General features: G+C 43.2%; 1 protein-coding gene across 1 annotated transcript in view; it reads right to left on the bottom strand.

The window, feature by feature from the left end:
- The window catches only part of HYDIN (HYDIN axonemal central pair apparatus protein), a 429,930-nt gene that overhangs the window by 22,825 nt on the left and 389,606 nt on the right, over positions 1-17,499 (bottom strand). Inside the window, exons 76-83 of the mRNA XM_063597736.1 lie at positions 17,139-17,308; positions 14,764-14,962; positions 12,752-12,910; positions 10,918-11,195; positions 9,880-10,099; positions 6,647-6,859; positions 5,295-5,458; positions 4,290-4,440 (exon numbers count right to left, since the gene is read on the bottom strand). Of these exons, the coding sequence (XP_063453806.1) occupies positions 4,290-4,440; positions 5,295-5,458; positions 6,647-6,859; positions 9,880-10,099; positions 10,918-11,195; positions 12,752-12,910; positions 14,764-14,962; positions 17,139-17,308 (1,554 nt within the window). The remainder of the gene's footprint in view (positions 1-4,289; positions 4,441-5,294; positions 5,459-6,646; positions 6,860-9,879; positions 10,100-10,917; positions 11,196-12,751; positions 12,911-14,763; positions 14,963-17,138; positions 17,309-17,499) is intronic.

Raw genomic sequence — 17,499 nt, 5'->3', positions numbered from 1 at the left:
CCGAACCCACAGTATTTCTGAGGTATGTCTGTAATTTAATTTTCTGCCTCATTCACATTCTCTCTCATTCTCTTCTTCCCAGAGAATGTTATGTTATGTTTAGAACAGTTGCTGTGAAGTCTGCCTGCTAAATCCAACATCTGGCCCGTCTTGGAGTCAGTTTCCATTGACTTCTTTTTTTCTTGACTATGGATCCCATTTTTCTGATTCTCCACAGGTCTAGTAATTTTTATTTGTGTACTGGACAATGCTGATGATCATTGTAGAGATTCTGGATTCTGTTGTCTTCCTTTTAACAGTGTTGATTTTGTTGTAGGAGGTAGTTGAATCACTGACTTAAATTTGTGTGGGTTTGGTTTTATGCTTTGTTAGAGCACATCCGTGTAAAGCTCAAGGTATTTATCAGGACCTTCTGACTTGCTGGGATTCAATCTCCAGATTTTGTCCTCCCTGTAGAACTTGCAGGTGCTTAGTTTTAGGCTATTTTAAAGGGCTGATAAAGAGAAGGCCTTATACTAAGGGAATGGCCCTTTCTCCTAAGTCTTTCTTCTGGCTTTTCTAGTATTTTAGCTGGGTTCTCAGGATTTTAATGAGGTATTAATGCAATCTCTTTACTTTGGCTGGGCCAGACCTCTAATGTTCCCCAGCACTGATTAACACATAGTATTGCTATTCCTTTATCAACCACATAGCAGCTGCTCCCTGGTAAATCTCATGTTGTCTCACCCTGCACATGTGCAACTCTTAGCCAAGGATAGTGAAGGGAACGCTCATGCTGTCTTCTGACCTGTCCTCTTTACTCATGCACTGGTCCCTTCTCTCTGGTGTCCTACCCTGTAGAGACTAGCCTTTTTGAATGTCCCAAACTCTGATTTCTGCCTCCTCAGCTCCTTGGCGGCTGCTGTGCTTTGCTTGGACTCTAGCTCACTGAATTGTAGTCAGGAAATTGTCCTTAGGCAGAGAACCAGGATAATCATGGGGATTCGTCATGAGTTTTCCTTCCTTTTCGAGGATTGCAGTATTGTGCTGCCTGTTGTCCAATGCCTGAGAAAAGTTGCCTCAGAGATTTTGTTGAGTTTTATATGTTTTTTTTTAATAGTGGGAGGAGTATAAAATGGAGTATTATAATCATTATAACCAGAAGCAGAAATGCTTTTTATTCTTTGAAAAATGTTTGTTATTATTTTTAATTTCAATATGTATTACTGTAAGGAGACTGGTGATTTGGGTTCACTCTGTCATTTTTACTCCAAAGTCTTTTCACTTATATTTTTACATATCTTTATTTTGTTTAAATCTACAGTTTATGAATATCTCTATTCTCTTCCTACTCTTCTCTCTGAATGAGAAACCTTCTCTTATTTCCCCCATTCAATTCCTCCAGAATGAGGAAATGCTTCTCATTGCCTTATTTTATTCTTCCCCTTGCTATTTTCTATGTTCAGGTCATATGAAATATTTATCTTAGATTGTCTTTCAACAATTGTTTAAAATTACCTATCAATTTAATTTTGATTATTTGCTTATTATATCCTTGTACTTTCCTCTTTGATTCACTTTTTTTTTTTTTTGAGACAGGGTCTTGCTCTGTTGCCCAGGCTGGAGTGCAGTGGTGTGATCTCGGCTCACTGCAACCTCTGCCTCCTGGGTTCAAGCAATTCTCTTGCCTCAATATGGGGTTTCACCATGTTGGCTAGGCTGGTCTTGAACTCCTAACCTCAAGTGATCCACCCACCTCAGCCTCCCAAAGTGCTGGAATTACAGGCATGAGCCACTGCACATGGCTCACTTACTTATTTTTTAAGGTTTCTAATTCAGAAAGTTTTAATTTTGTATTTATTTTCAGATAGAATTTGTGCATATGGGTGGGTTACTTTTTTTTTTTCTTTTTTTTGAGACACAGTTTTGTTCTGTTGCCCAGGTGGAGTGCAGTGGTGTCACCTCGGCTCACTGCAGCCTCAATCTCCTGGGCTCAATCAGTCCTCCTACCTCAGCCTCCTGAGTAGCTGGGACTATAGGTGCGTGCCAGCCCACCTTGGCCTCCCAAAGTGTTGGGATTACAGACGTGAGCCACTGTGCCTGGCCCTGGGTCAGTTACTTTGAGTCCCTGCATGTCCAAGTTTTGCTGTCATAAGAGTTTTGTCTGGAAAAAGAGTTCTAGATTGACAATCATTCTCACTCTGAAATTTGGATAGCTTATTCCATTATCTTCTTGTATTTAGTGTTGCCACAAGAAGTCTTATGTTACCATGATTATTAGTTCCTTTTATTTCCTCTAGAATCATTTAGGACTTTCTCTTTCATCCCGGTTTTCTGAAACGTTGCTCTAATGTATTTAGATGTGAGTATTTTTTTCATTCACCCTGTTTGGCAACTTGATGGACCCATTCGATTAGAAGACTTGATCTTCTTAAAAAGCCCTGGAAATATTTCTTCAGTTATTTTGTTGAATACTTTCTTCCTTCCAGTATCTTGTTTCTCTTTCAGGAGCTCCCATTACATATATATTAGAACTTCTTGATTTATACATTGTCTCATATTTCCTTTCATTCTGTTTTTGAAACAGCTTTATTGAGATATAACTCACATACCATACAATCCCTCATTTAAAGTGTTCTATTTAGTGGTTTGCAGTATATTCACAAGGCAGCGTAGCCATCACCACAATAAACTTTAGAACATTTTCATAATCCCTAAAACCCTATAACCATTAAGTCACTCCCCTTTTCCCCAACCCATCCTCTCCAGCCCTTGGTACCATGAATCGACTTTCTGTTTCTGTAGATTGGCTTATTCTTCAAATTTCATACACCCGGAATCATACAATATGTGAATGGCTTCTTTCACCTATATTTCAAAGCATACATTCACTTTCATTTCAAATCATACATTTGTTACTGGCTTCATTCACTTAGCATAATGTTTTATAGCAGGTATCAATATTTTATTTCCATTTCTTTTTATTGTCAAATTCCATTCTATTTATACACTTACCAGTTCATCGAAATTTGGGTTGTCTCTACGTTTTGGCTCTTATAAATAATGCTGCTATGAATATTTGTGTATAGATCTTTGTGTGCACATATGTTTTCATTTCTCTAGGGTATTACCTAGGAGTTAAATTGGTGAATCATATGGTAACTCTATGTTTAACCATTTGAGGAACTGCCAGACTGTTTTCCAGGGCAGCTGCACCATGTTATACTCCCACCTGCAGTGTATGAGGGTCCCAATTTCTCCACATCCTTGCTGATGCTTGTTATTATTTCATTTCATTCCATTTCTTTGTCCTCAGGGGCTAAGGTCTGGTGATATTACTCAGCTCCATCTTGTAACTTATTAGTAATCTCCATTATAAAGTCCATCCCTCCTGCATGGTTTTCTAAATATTTTATTTTTCATTTCTAGAGTCTCTAATTGATTCTTTTTCACAATAGCTTATCCTTATTTCATGAGTATGATTTTCTCCCTTTGGGGATATAAATAATATTCACTTAAAGTTTTCTGTTTGCTTTAATAACTCTTTCTTTTCAGAGGTGATTTACTCATTTATTGAGTAGGTGTTTCTATTTTATGGTAACTTTTTTTAGATGTTTCATGATGTCTTGTTTTGAGGTTCTCTTAAAATCTTGTCTGTCTGTGAATGCTGATCTGATGAGATGTGATTGGAGCATCCTACTCAGTTATTGTAGAAAAGGAGATCTCACACTGCTGGATGCGTCTTGCCAGCATTTCTCTCTCTCTCTCTCTCTCTCTCTCTCTCTCTCTCTCTCTCTCTCTGTGTGTGTGTTCCTAGATACTTTTTTCTTTTTCTTTTTACTTTAAAATGTTTCCCCAAGTGATTCTATCCCACATCTTAGCTCCAAATGCTATCTATAAATGAAAAATTCCCAAATGTTATCTTTAGTCCCGGCCTCTCCCATGAGCTACAGATCCACACATGCTCCTTTTCTTCAAAGCACTTATCTCATTTTGTAATTATACATCCATAGTGCAATTATTTGAGCAATGCCCATCTCTCTCCACTAGACTGTGTGTTCTGTGAGAACAGAGATTGTGCCTATTCAGGTCGCTGATGTGTTACCAGCCATCAGTATAGTACATGGCATATGTGCTCAACAGATACTTGTTAAACCACTGAATGAATGAGGTGAAACAACTCATGTGTGAGAGACCCTGTGATGTCTTGGAGCAGTGACTATGGGGGCCATCTTTACTTGCTAACACCAGGATCAAACTCAGGGCCAAATGTCCTGAGTTCCAGGGTGGTGCCTTTGCTATGTAGATACCTTTGCAGTGTACGTTCCCTCCTTGTGGGAAAAGAAGTTCAGCTTATAGTCTTTCTTAGAGCCAGACAGTACATCAATGTAATCAAGGCCCTTCATAGTGATGCTTAGGTCCGGCTTCTCTGGTTTCAGTATTTCCACGATGACCCGGAATCTGGGGCATCATAGGAGAACACAAGAGGGGAGAGGAAATGAGACCGTTAACCCATAGGAAAAAAGGAGAAGTGCCAGCTGTACTCTTGATTTTATGGGAAGTGCATGGCTCCAGGGTTCTAGTCTTCACCCTGTCACTAACAATAATGGGAACTGCCATTTACTGGCCACCTATTATGTGCCAGGGACTGAGTGAGTGGCCTGTGTGTTACAGGCATTAATCCTTGCAGTATCTGTAGGAGGTATTAATACATATCACTATCATGTCCACATCACTAAATAGAGGCCAAGAGAAGGAAGATAAGATGCTCCAAGAGAAGGAAGGTAAGATGACTGGTTACTGGCAGAACCAGGATTCAAATTTAGGTCAGGCCTTTACCCACTATGCTAAGCAGGAAGCCTTCAGTACATTGTGCCTGGTCTCCCAGTCTAGAGTTCCTTCTCTGTAAAAGAAGGGGACCATGCTTGTTGGCCTTGAGCTTTCCTGGTGCCCGATTTCCACTCTGCTCCTACTGCAAGGACAAGATCCAAGGACTTGCTTCTCTGGCCAGTGGCTTAGGTGATAACACAGAACACTCAGCAATAACAGTGGTAATTATCATTATGATAATAACAGCTAACATTTATCAAATGGTTATTTTGTGCCAGGAGACTTACAAGTAACTAAGCACAGAAAAGAGAATCTCGCTAGAGGCTTAGTGTTCAGGAAATGCCTGGTCACATCAGGGAACTTTGTCTCTAACTCCTTGAGCCCCTCAACATCCTCTAGAGGTCCTAAGTAGGGGAAGGACCAGGCTAGATGGTGAAAGTCCTCCTTTCATCTCCCCACCCAGCCCCCTAGCCCCACCCCCTTACCTCTGGGGCTTGTTCAGCCAGTTGGTGACTGGCAGAAGCTCAGTGTAGGGGGTCTTACATGGCACTTCACGATAGATATTGGCTACAGCTTTGGGGAGCTCAGAAGTCCCATGCAGAGCATACAGCCAGCCGGTCCCATCTGGGAGGGGGAAGAAGAGGGTGCCCTAAGGAGAAGAAGGATGTGATCAGAATGACACACAGCATTCTTTACTAGGTACTTATTGGACACGTAGAGACCCAGGATTAATGGAGGATAATGGAGGCTCTGGAAAGAAACATAATACTTTGGAAGACATCTTGGTGATATAGTTCAGGAGATAGAAAAATGTTCATATGTATCCGAGCCAGGAATCCTATCCCAGAGAGCCTATTGAAGAAAAATCCCTCCAAAGAAAAAAGTTATGCATATATATAAGAACCATTTATAATGTTGATGAAAATTTGTAGATAAACATTCAACAAATGGGACTGTAAAACAAATTGTGGAATTCTCATTCAGTGAAATATCGGGCAGTTATTAAAAATATATTATCATAAAGACCGCATAGTTAAATAGAAAAATGCTACTGCTATACTGTAAAGTGAAAACAAACTGAATGTAAGATTGGGTATGTTATGATGATAGTTATGGCTGTATCTGAATAAGGATTGGTAGTGAAGATAGAAAAGAAAAGTTCATTTTTTAATAGGGTGGAATATTGTGGCCACTTTTTTTTGTTTTGTTACAGTCACCATTATGTTATTTATGCAATTAAGTGAAACATTAATTACTTGATGCTTGGTCTGCACTCCAATTCAGAACTGAGCCCCTGGCTCTACGAGAATCCCTGTACATTAAAATAAAAAATGAAAAAAGGAAGCCAAAGCTTGATAATCTGCACAATTCCCAAATCCTCACTATTCCAACATGATCTGGGTGTTCCCCACCTAACATTCTCTGAGCTCTCAGCTTCCAAAGTGTTTTTTAATTTAATTTTTATTTTTTTGAGATGGAGTCTCACTCTGTTGCCCAGGCTGGAGTGCAATGGCATGATCTTGGCTCACTGAAACCTCTGCCTCCTGGGTTCAAGCAATTCTCCTGCCTCAGCCTCCCAAGTAGCTGGGATTACAGGTGTGCACCACCATGCCTGGCTAATTTTTGTATTTTTAGTAGAGACAGGGTTTCACCTTGTTGGCCAGGCTGGTCTTGAACTCCTGACCTCAGGTGATCCACCCTCCTCAGCCTCCCAAAGTGCTGGGATTACAGGCATGAGCCACCACGCCCAGCCCCAAAGTGTCTTTTAACCTCATTCACACAGTGCCACCTTCAACTATGCCAGGAAACCAATGGGGGTGGGGGGACCTCAGCCTACCTGGTGCTTGCGGTTCTCCAAGTTCATGGTGAGGGGCCTGTAGGTGATCTCATAGGGCTTGTTTTGCTGGTGGGCCTCCAGGGTGATGAACTCAGGCCCCTCCCAGTGCTCGCCCTCAAAGATGGGGTGCAGATTCCAGGTCTGGTTGGTGCGGTTTGACAGCAGGATGGTCTGTGTGTGCTTGGAGCGCACCTGGCACGTGAAATTCACTACCTGGAAGAAAGCAGGCACCTCATCTTCCATGGCACTTCCCCCTGGTCTGTCTCCAGGGCCAGAGGTACAGAATGTGCGCTGGGGAAGACTGACTTTGACAGTGCTTCCCATCATGAGTTTCAGTGGGTCCGTTTCTTTTTCTTTCATTCACTCAACACATACTTACGGGTACCTTCTATGTGCTAGGCACTGTTCTTGGTGGTAGAGATGTAGCAATGAACGAAATAACAAAAATCTCTGCCCTTGAGCTGAGATTCTAGTAGGGGGAGACAGACACACAAGTGGAATGTAGAGCGTGCAGGATAGAAATAAGTGCCAAGGGGAAAGACAAAGTAGAGGGGGTGCCAGATTGGGAGTGGGTTTGAGTTTTTACACAGTGTGATCAGGAAGGGCCTAACTGAGCATATGTATTTGATTAAAGACCAAGAAGGATGAAGCAGGGGAGACCTGGGGAAGAGCCTGAGTGAGCCTGAGTGTAACTGGCAGAGGAAATGCCAGTTACAAAGCTCCTGGTTTTGACAAAAGGCAGGCAGGCCAGTGTGGCAAATGTGAAGTGAGTGAGGGGGAGATAAAGTGACAGGGGACAGCACGCAGGGTCTTGGAGTCATGGTAGACACTTTTTTTTTTTTTTTTAGTTGAAAAAGGAGGACTTACGAGTATTTTGAGTAGAGTGACCTGATCTGATCTATGCTCTAACAGAACTGCTCTAGATGCTTAGAGGTGACAGAGAAAGAGAGATTAACTAGAAGACACTTGCAATAGGCCAGGTGGGGGATGACGGTGGCTTAGGTGGCACTGGTAGCACTGGGGATGGTGGAAAGTGGGTATATTCCAGTTGTACTTGGAAGAGCCAATAGCATTTACTTCTGTATGGTATGTTGGGTATAGGTGGAAGAAGGCTCAAGAATGACACCCAAGTTTTTAGTCTGAGCAATGAGCAGAATGGAGATGCCCTTTACTGATGTGGGATTGACTGTGGGAGGAGCAGGTTTCAGTGAGAGATCGGGAGCTCAGGTTTCATACATGTTAAATTTGAGATGCCTATTCGTCAAGCAGGAAGTAGAATTTAGAAATCTGGGGTTCAAGGGAAGAGTCCAGGCTGGAGATAAAGATTTGGGAGTTGTCAGTAGAGCAATTTCATTGTTGTTATTACTGTTGTTGTTTTATACAGATAGGGTCTCACTATGTTGTCCAGGCTGGTCTTGAACTCCTGAGCTCAAGCGATCCTCCTGCTTCAGCCTCCCAAAGTGCTGGGATTACAGGCACGAACTACTGTGTCCAGCCTAACAGTGTTTTTTTTTTAGGCCAAGAAACTGGCTGAAATCAACAAGAAATGATGGTATGTAGAAGAAAGAAGGAATCTAAGGACTAGTTCTTGACTGACAAACTCCAATGTTAAGAAGAATCAGAAGGCCAGGCTTGGTGGCTCATGCCTGAAATCCCAGCACTTTGGGAGGCCAAGGTGAGTGGATCACCTGAGGTCAGGAGTTTGAGACCAACCCGGCCAACATGGCAAAACCCTGTCTCTACTAAAAATATAAAAATTAGCTAGGCGTGATGGTGGGGGCCTGTAATTCCAGCTACTTAGGAGCTGAGTTAGGAGAATTGCTTGAATCTGGGAGGCAGAGGTTGCAGTGAGCCGAGATCATGCCACTGCACTCCAGCCTGGGGAACAGAGTGAGACTCTGTCTCAGAAAAAAACAAAAACAAAAAAAACAGAAACAAACAGAAGATGAGAAGGAGAAGCCGGTGAGTAGGAAGAAACCCAGGAGAGAGTGGTGTGCTGGAGCCAAGTGAAGGAAGTGTTTGCAGGAGGAGGAACGGGTTTATGGTGTCAAATGCTCCCTATAGTTAAAGAAAGAACTGGCTATTGGATTGGTATTGGCATAAAGATGGTCAAATAGATCAATAGATGAGAACAGAACCCACATATATATGATCAATTGATTCTCATTTACAATCAATGACAAAGGTGCCAAGGCAATTCAGTAGAGAAAAGAGTCTTTTCAACAAGTGGTACTAGAATAATTGGATATCCATGTACAAAAAATTTTTGATCCATATCTCACACTATATACAGAAATTAACTCCGAATAGACTAAAGACCTAAACACAAAACTTATATTCGGAATATATAAAGAGCTCTCGAAACTTTAATAAGAAGACCAACGACCTAATTAAAAATAAACAGAAGATTTGAACAGACACTTTAACTAAGACAATACAGGGCTGGCAAATAAGTACTTGAAAAGTTGCTTAACATCATTAGTCATTAGGAAAATAAAGCCTCCATGAGATACCTCTACATACTGATTAGAATGGCTGAAATTTAAAACAACTGACTATCAACTGTTGACGAGGATGTGAAGTAAGTGGAGATGTCAGACATTGCTGGTGGCATTGTAAAAGGACACAACCGCTTTGGAAAATAGTTTGGCAGTTTCTTACAAAGGTAAACATACGCCTACCACATGACCCAGCCATTCCACAACTAGGTATTTATCCAAGAGAAATGAAAGCATATGTTCCTGCTGAGACTTATAAATACAAGTTCATAGCATACTGTATGATTCCATTCATATAACATTCTTTAACAAAATTATAGACAGGAAGATTGGGTGTCATTTCTACCATAAGCAGTGTTGCTAGGTAACACAGCTGATGGTTCAGTTAGGTTCCCAGGAACAAGGCTAGCAGAGGGATATACCAAGGCCATTTTTTTTTTAAACCATAGAAAAGGAGAAAGGTGTTAATGCTTTACTCATAGATCTTAGAATGTGATCTAGCCAGGGATGTCAAAGCAGGCTTCCTTGAGAATGTAATGTTTCAGATGAGAGCTGAAGAATGGAAAGGAATAAACCAAATGAAGAGGGGAGAATGAATATTCCAGCAGTGGAAACGGTGTATTCACAGGCCTCATGGAGGGAGGGGGCAGGCCTGCATGTTTGAAGGAGGCCTGGCTGAGTTCACTTGCTGGGGTCACTCCTGCCACTGGGCCACCCCGGGCAGCACCTACTAACCTCTTTTACTGCAGGTGGTCCCACGCAGACTCCAGACAGGGTTAGGCTCAGAGGACTGCCTCCCTGGATGTAGCAGAGAATGTTTTTACAAAGGCTCTCCTTTCCCACCTCGGTGGGATGGTAGGTCACTTCAAAAGAAACCTCCATGCCTGAGGTAATATAGCCTTCTTCTGGGCTAATGGAGAAATGAGGCTCAAATTTTTTGATGTCCCATTTAAACCTTTTCCAAGACAAAAGAAGACAAGAAAGAGAGTTTATGGATGTTGTAAGGGTGTCCTCAATGCTACTGAGAACAAGAGACTGCCTGGGCTGAGGTTCACCTCCCTTGAGTCTATCCTAGCACCTAGGAGGAGAAAGATCTGCCAGACAGAGCAGAAGCACTGGGGAATGTGGGCTAAGGTCACTTCCTGGGTAGGTGGACTTGGTTCCTTTGCAGAGCTGAGCCAAGGGCAGGAAGTGGCTGCATCTTATTATCCATGAGTGACACATCAGGGAACATATGCAAGAACACACATACACATGTGTCGTGTACTTAAGGTCATACAGCTAGGAAGTGGCTGGGCTAGGACAGAAATCCTTCTGGGACTGTGGTCTTAACTGTTCCCTGCACTGCTTCTTGGTTCAGATCCCGGGGGATGGCGACAATCCCTTCCTGTGAGAGTTGCCTCTGTTCTGGGTGGCACTGGTATCCCATGGTCCTGTGTGGTCCTCCCTCTGTGGTTGGGCACTCGCTTATCTGTGAAATGGGTAGGTAGCAGTCTTGGTCTCATAGAACTGTAGTTGGATTAAATGATGTGTGCCATGTCAAGGCAGGAAACAGGCATGGACTAAATATCTTCTGTTATCTCAACTGTAGTAATCATAGTAGCAGCAATCACCCCAGTGAGGCCACTGCTGTCACATCTTGAGGGAAGTAGGGGGATGTAAAAGGGAGAGGACAGAAGTAAAAAGTGACTGCACTTGCAGAACAAGTCCAGGGCAGATACAGGGATAGGAGCCTCTGGGGCAGCCTCAGGGTGGGAGACACCGCTCCCTTACCTTGCACCCACATCGCCTGTGTTCAACATGAGGATGCGACGCGTGGCTTGCGTCTGATACACCACGGGTCCAAAGGGAATATGTTCCTGGTCCAGTGAGATCTCCAGGGCCTGGCAGCAGCCGCTAAGGAGGAAGAGGGGGCGCAGGAGCCCCATGCATTCCATGAACACTTCCTCAGAGAAGGGAGGGACACGCTTCTTCGGGGCAAAGATGACTTCCAGTTTACAGACTTCTTTGGGCTTCAGTGCGATGTTGTGGAAGGGCGCCAGGGTGAGGACCTGAATGAAATAGCACCCAGAGTCAGCAGCTGAGGGTGGGAGGCCCTTAAGGCCTCGGTTCCTGGAGGTCTTGCTGCTGCGATTGGAACAGGGGTCAGATCTCACTCCTGCTCTCCCATCAGCTGTGTATGCTTTGGTAAATGACTTCAACTTTCTGTGACTTACTCTATGTTGAAGATTAAGATCATCTCTATAAAATTTGTAGCACATAATAGATATTTAATAAGTATCATTTCCCTTTCCTGACCCTTTCCTAACTTATTCTGTGTACTTCCTTCTTTCTTCCTCCTCCCCGATACAGGAAATAGTAATGGGAAATAAGAAACACTTAGAGCTCTGGCATTTCTCAAGGAGTGTTCCCTGACTCAGTTTCCCTGTGTGGTTGTTAAAATGCAGATTCTGGTTGGGTGCCGTGGCTCACGCCTGTAATCCCAGCACTTTGGGAGGCCGAGGCAGGTGGATCACTTGAGGTCAGGAGTTCGACAACAGCCTGGCCAACATGGCGAAACCCCGTCTCTACTAAAAATACAAAAATTAGCCGGGCTTCGTGGTTCATGCCTGCAGTCCCAGCTACTCAGGAGGCTGAGGCAGGAGAATCACTTGAACCCAGGAGGTGGAGATTGCAGTGAGCTGAGATCACACCAGTGCACTCCAGCCTGGTCGACAGAGTGAGACTCCGACTCAAAAAAAACCAAACAAACATATATATGTGTGTGTGTGTATATATATACACACACACATATATATACACACACATATATGTATATATATACACACATATATGTATATATATACACACATATATGTATATATATACACACATATATGTGTATATATATATACACACACACATATATATACACACACACACACATATATATGTTTTTTTTTTTTTTGAGATGGAGCCTTGCTGTGTTGCCCAGGCTGGAGTGCCGTGGCGCGATCTCGACTCACTGCAACCTCCGCCTCCTGGGTTCAAACAATTGTCTGCCGCAGTCTCCTGAATAGCTGGGATTACAGGCACCCGCCACCATACCTGGCTAATTTTTTGTATTTTTAGTAGAGACGGGGTTTCACCATCTTGGCCAGGCTAGTCTTGAACTCCTGGCCTTGTGATCCACCTGCCTCAGCCTCCCAAAGTGTTGGGATTACAGGCGTGAGCCACTATGCCCAGCCTAGGAATGTATCTTAAGCACAGAGTCATGGATGCACAAAGGCTTAAGGAGAAACACCTGAAATGAACGAAAATAGAGAACTGGGCTGTCTACACAATGGAGATGTAAATAAACAAATGACAATGAATGACATGGAAAATGAAATGAAAATGCAAAATGAAAATAATGTTCGTTTTCACAAAAACAGTATGGGACTAGTGCACCCTGTAAAGCCCTATACTGTTTTTGTGAAAATGAACAGAGGGAGCACAGGGAAGGCTCTTAGAATGGTCTGGCACATTACAGATGCACAAGAAATGTGAGCTGCTAGCGTTGCCAGCATGGCCATCCTCATCATCAGGGAGCATGAAGGGGCCGCTAGGAGCCCCTCTGAGCACCAACCTTGGGTTCCTGGAGTTCTGGAATTGTGAACAGAATGGACTGATTAAATGTGAGCTGGGCCAGGCTGTTGTTCATGATGGAAACTGTTCTTTTCACAACCTGCCCTGGTAGGACAGCTCCCAACTTCACAATCCTGTTGGCTGGATCTAGGACTAAAATCTGTGGGACAAGAAAGAGTAGGAAGAAGAGTTCATTAGTTAAAGGGAAAAATAAACATTATATGTCTACTCTGGTGAGGCAAGGGTGGTTCCTTCTCTTTCTGTGCCCTCACTTCTTCATATTGGGTGGGCATCTGCCTACTCAATAAGCATTTAAGTGCCTCAAGTGCCCAGTGAACTCCTCATCACACAATTATACAAGTACAACTGGGTTAAAATATACGTAGGAAAATCTCAGGGCACCTTGAGAGCATATTACATGGGGCTGAAACTAGGCTAGGGGGCTCAGGGGGCCTTTCCGAAGATGGCATGTATACATCGAGAGCTAAAGAAAGGTATGAGCTAGTCAGTTTGAGCCAGAGTGAGTGTGGAATTGGGGAACAACCTAAGGCAGGGAGACAACCTGTGGCCAGGCCCTGAGCCAGAGGGAGTGGCCCAGTGAAGGCCTGAGGCTGGGAGCTAGGACCTGAGAAGATGACTTCAGAGAGGTGGCCAGGTCTTGCAAGGCCTTTTAGGCCATTGCTGAGTGAGAAGTGGGAGAACTGGGCTTCATTCTGGGAGCAATGGGAAGTCAGTGAAGTATGGAGTGTTTGTGAGAGAGCTCTGGCTTCTTTACGGAGACTGGGCTTGAAGAGGGCAAGAAAGAAAGCAGGAGGGAGAGATGATGGTGGTTGGACTAGAACAGTGGCAGTAGAGGCAGAGAAAAGTAGTTATGCTTCCAAGTCCTCAGGTAAGACACTGATTAAAATGGTGTCTGGGTCAGGCCAGGGCCACGCTGAGCCTGCCCTCCAGAATGGCACTGACCCACAATGAGCAGCACCCACTGGTCACTGTCATGGTCAGTCATTAAATTGCACCCCTCCACCCAACTATATTTAAACCTAGCCCACATGTTTCCATTTTGTCTAAAAAGGCAAGAGAGTCTGTCCCACCAGTCATGAGCTCTTGGATGTCTGAGAACATGTGTAAGTCACTTCTGCATCTTCCCAAAATATCCAATACATAATGGGTGCTAAATGAACAAGTGAAAGACCAATAGGAAAATGAATGAATCAATGGCATCAGAAGTGACCTTGTCTCTAGCTTGGGTCCAGACACATTAGCTGGTAATGTCCTGTTGCTCCTATGGCTTGATGGGAAGGCTGCCAGGAATACACCCCTCCCCTGGTTGCTGAAATATGCTATGCATTCCTGAAAGTCTTGGAAGGATTTTAATCTTCCAAAACCTTCTATTAAAATACAGATAATCCCATCAGACAAGCACCTTACACATTTACTAGACACAAGAAGGAAATGAATGAGCAGCAGAATATGACCATTCCCTTTCTATCCAGAGTGCCTGGGTAAAAGAAATGCCTTGAACCAAATATCATCCAGGGATCTGTGGCTGGCTGGAGAATGCTAATCAATGGGGTGTTAAGGAAAGATGTCCCATCACTGAAACACATGTCTGTGTACATTGCTTAAAAATGTTAAAAAAAAATGTTATCTATTAAACCTGAAAACAAACATGCCCTGATGCAGGAGGAAAAGGATATACTTGGGGTGCTGAGTCTGAAAGTCTCAAATTTCTCCAAGAAAAAGAATATTTCTCTAGTGTCTGTGATTACCTGTATCCTTTGATACAGTAAAGTTTGGTATTGAATAAGATCTATGATTCAGTGAGTCTGATCTGGTGATTTGCCCCTTTGTGTTATTAGGAACATCATCTCAGTGGGACTCGCTGACCTACAATAGAGCAGCCTGGGGCAGAGAAGCAGAGGGGCTGGAAGGGTGAAGGGGTTCTGGGGGGCAAAGAAGGATAAGGGTAGAAAGGAGGGTGCCACACCTGAAGGCCTCCCGACTGTCTGTTACCTTCATTTCGGTACCCTTCCCTTTGATTTCGACTGTTTGTTGTGAGAGCCCATTGATTTCAAAGGGAATAAGTTCTTGATAGTTGATACTTTCTCGAGGATAAAAAGTTATCGGAATCTCCAATGTGTTTCTTGGCTTTACCACATCAACACGGCAGTTCACCTCGAGGTGAGTGGTGTTGGTGTACAGACAATCTATGCTGCAGAAAATCAAGAGGAAGAGGCGTAAGCTCCAAGAAGTCTGACCCAGAGGGGCAGATGCTGTCTCCTTGTCTCTTTGGGCTGCACACTGATGGGTTTCCTGCCCTGCTGTCCTAGAGCCACAGAAGTCATTTAAGAGCTAGAAGGGAGCTCAGCAATGACCCAGCCCATGCTCTCTTAGGCACAACCAAGTTGCTCCAAGTCACATCCTGAGATCCTGGCTGAACTGGGTTTCAAACTCAAGGCTCATCACCCTTTGCCCAATATTCTTCACTCTACTGATTCTGTATTTCTTTCTTTCTTTCTTTCTTTTTTTTGGAGACAGAGTCTCACTCTGTCACCCAGGCTGGAGTGCAGTGGCATGATCTCAACTCACTGCAACCTCCACCTCCCAGGTTCAAGTGATTCTCTTGTCTCAGCCTCCTGAGTAGCTGGGATTATAGGTGCATGCCACTGTGCCCAACTAATTTTTGTATTTTTAGTAGATGCAGGGTTTCACCATGTTGGCCAGGCTGATCTTGAACTTCTGACCTCAGGTGATCCACCCACCTCGACCTCCCAAAGTGCTGGGATTACAGGCCACCGCGCCCAGCCTGATTCTCGATTTCTTGATAATGAATCTCATGGTTTTCTACACGAGAGTTTTGTACCCTCTCATAAGAAGGAAGTGCTTCCAGAAGTAATTAGGTAACAAAGCACAGTAGGGAGGAGTATATGTTCTAGAGTCAGGCAGAGAGGAGTCTGGATCCAGGCTCTATCACTAATTACCCAAATGATCTCTGAAGAGTTATGTGGCCCACTTGGGTCTCTGTTTTCTTATCTGTAAAATGGGGGTAATGATAACTATTTCTTAGGGCTGTTGTGAGGATTAAATGAGATTAAGTGACTGAAACAGTCATTAAATAGGGCACAGAGGAAATATTCCATAAAGTGAGCTATTATTATTATGACTAATTGTTCAACCAGAAGGGATCTTAAAAGATCATGTCCACCCTACTCCACATGTGGGTAGGAAGGCACCTAGGCCTTTTCATTACAACCTCTCCTTGTCTGCCTTACAGTCTGTAGAGAAGGAGTCTAGCTAGGCCAACATATAGAGCTCAATGCCTTAAGCAAAGTAAGACTGAGATTACATCAAATCATGCAAGAAGTATAGATAGATAAGATTTAAAATTAGTATTTAAAATTACATGACACACTTATAATTTAATATTCAGGGTACTAATAATAATCATAACAGCAGCAGCAGCAGCTAACAATAACTGGGCATTTCTTATGTTCCAGGCAGTGTTCTAAGCACTGTTCCTAGGTGAACTAATGTAATCATCCTAATAGTCTTATATAGACGGTATTATTATGACTACCATTTCAGGCAAGGAGACAGAGGCATAGAGAGTTTTAAAAATTTGCCCAAGGTCACACAACTAGGGAAGAGTTGAAATTTGAACTTAGATCTGTGCTAGCCAATATGGTGGCCACTAGACACATGTGGTTATTAAAATTAAAATTAACATTAATTAAAATAAAATAAAAAATCAGTTCTTTAGTTTCGCTAGCCACATTTTAAGTGCTCTGAAGCCACATTCAGCTATAGGCCACCATATTGGACAATGCAAAAATACAACATTTTCATCATGATGGAAAGTTCTCTAAAGTACTGATAGATAGCTTTGAGTAAACACAGGTCTTTGGGCCAGCCTTTGGAGATTCTATCTCATTAGGTCTTGAATGGGGCTCAGAACCTTGGACTAGAACATCCCACACAGGGATGGTGCCGAGAGGCTGGATTTGAATCAGAAAGCTTAGGCTCAGTACAGGTCTGCTATTTACTGCAAAGCCACTGGCCTGACAAATTTACCTTTTAACTCTTCAAACCTCAGTTTCCAAGTCTATTGCACGACAAGATAAATGGAAGTCATAAAACCTCTCATTAGGTCATTTGGCATTGCTCTACATACTTCACAAAGAGGATTTTTAGCAGGGTAGCTTGTGGCTATCCAAGTATTAGTGTTAGTTATGGGGACAGGGACCTAGGATTCATAGCCACTTTTGTTTGACTCTTTCCCATAATCATTTTTTTTTTTTTTTTGTCTTGGCAGGGCTTCACCTGTGTGGAATCTGTAGGACCCACAAGCAGCTAGAGAATCATCTGGAGGCTCTGGGAAGCCTGCTTACCTCATAGGTGTTTCTTCCTTGTTGGTAATTACCAGGGTTTGTTTGTATGGGGGCATCCCAGCTTGATAGATAAAGCAGGTCCCAAAGTTGTAGCTGGTGAAGGAGAAATGGATAGCTGGGCTCACAGCACAGCCTGAGATGCTGCACATAAATGTTGGACCATGGCTGATCTGTGAGGAGGAAATGGCAGGGGGACCATGATTAGGAGAAGTAGGAGGAGAGGGCTCTTAAGTCCTCAGGTGAAGCAGGAAAGCAGTTGGTGCTTTAACAAATACAGGTCTCAGGGTGCCATTTCCAGAGATTCCGATTCAGTAGGTTAGAAGTTTGTGTATTGAAGAAAAGTTCCTCTGTAATCAGGCCC

This window comes from Pan paniscus, chromosome 18 (assembly GCF_029289425.2).
Source record: "Pan paniscus chromosome 18, NHGRI_mPanPan1-v2.0_pri, whole genome shotgun sequence".
In the NCBI taxonomy this organism is placed as follows: Eukaryota; Metazoa; Chordata; class Mammalia; order Primates; family Hominidae; genus Pan; species Pan paniscus.
The sequence above is the reverse complement of the archived record's forward strand: the minus strand, read 5'-3'. Positions and strand labels throughout refer to the sequence as shown.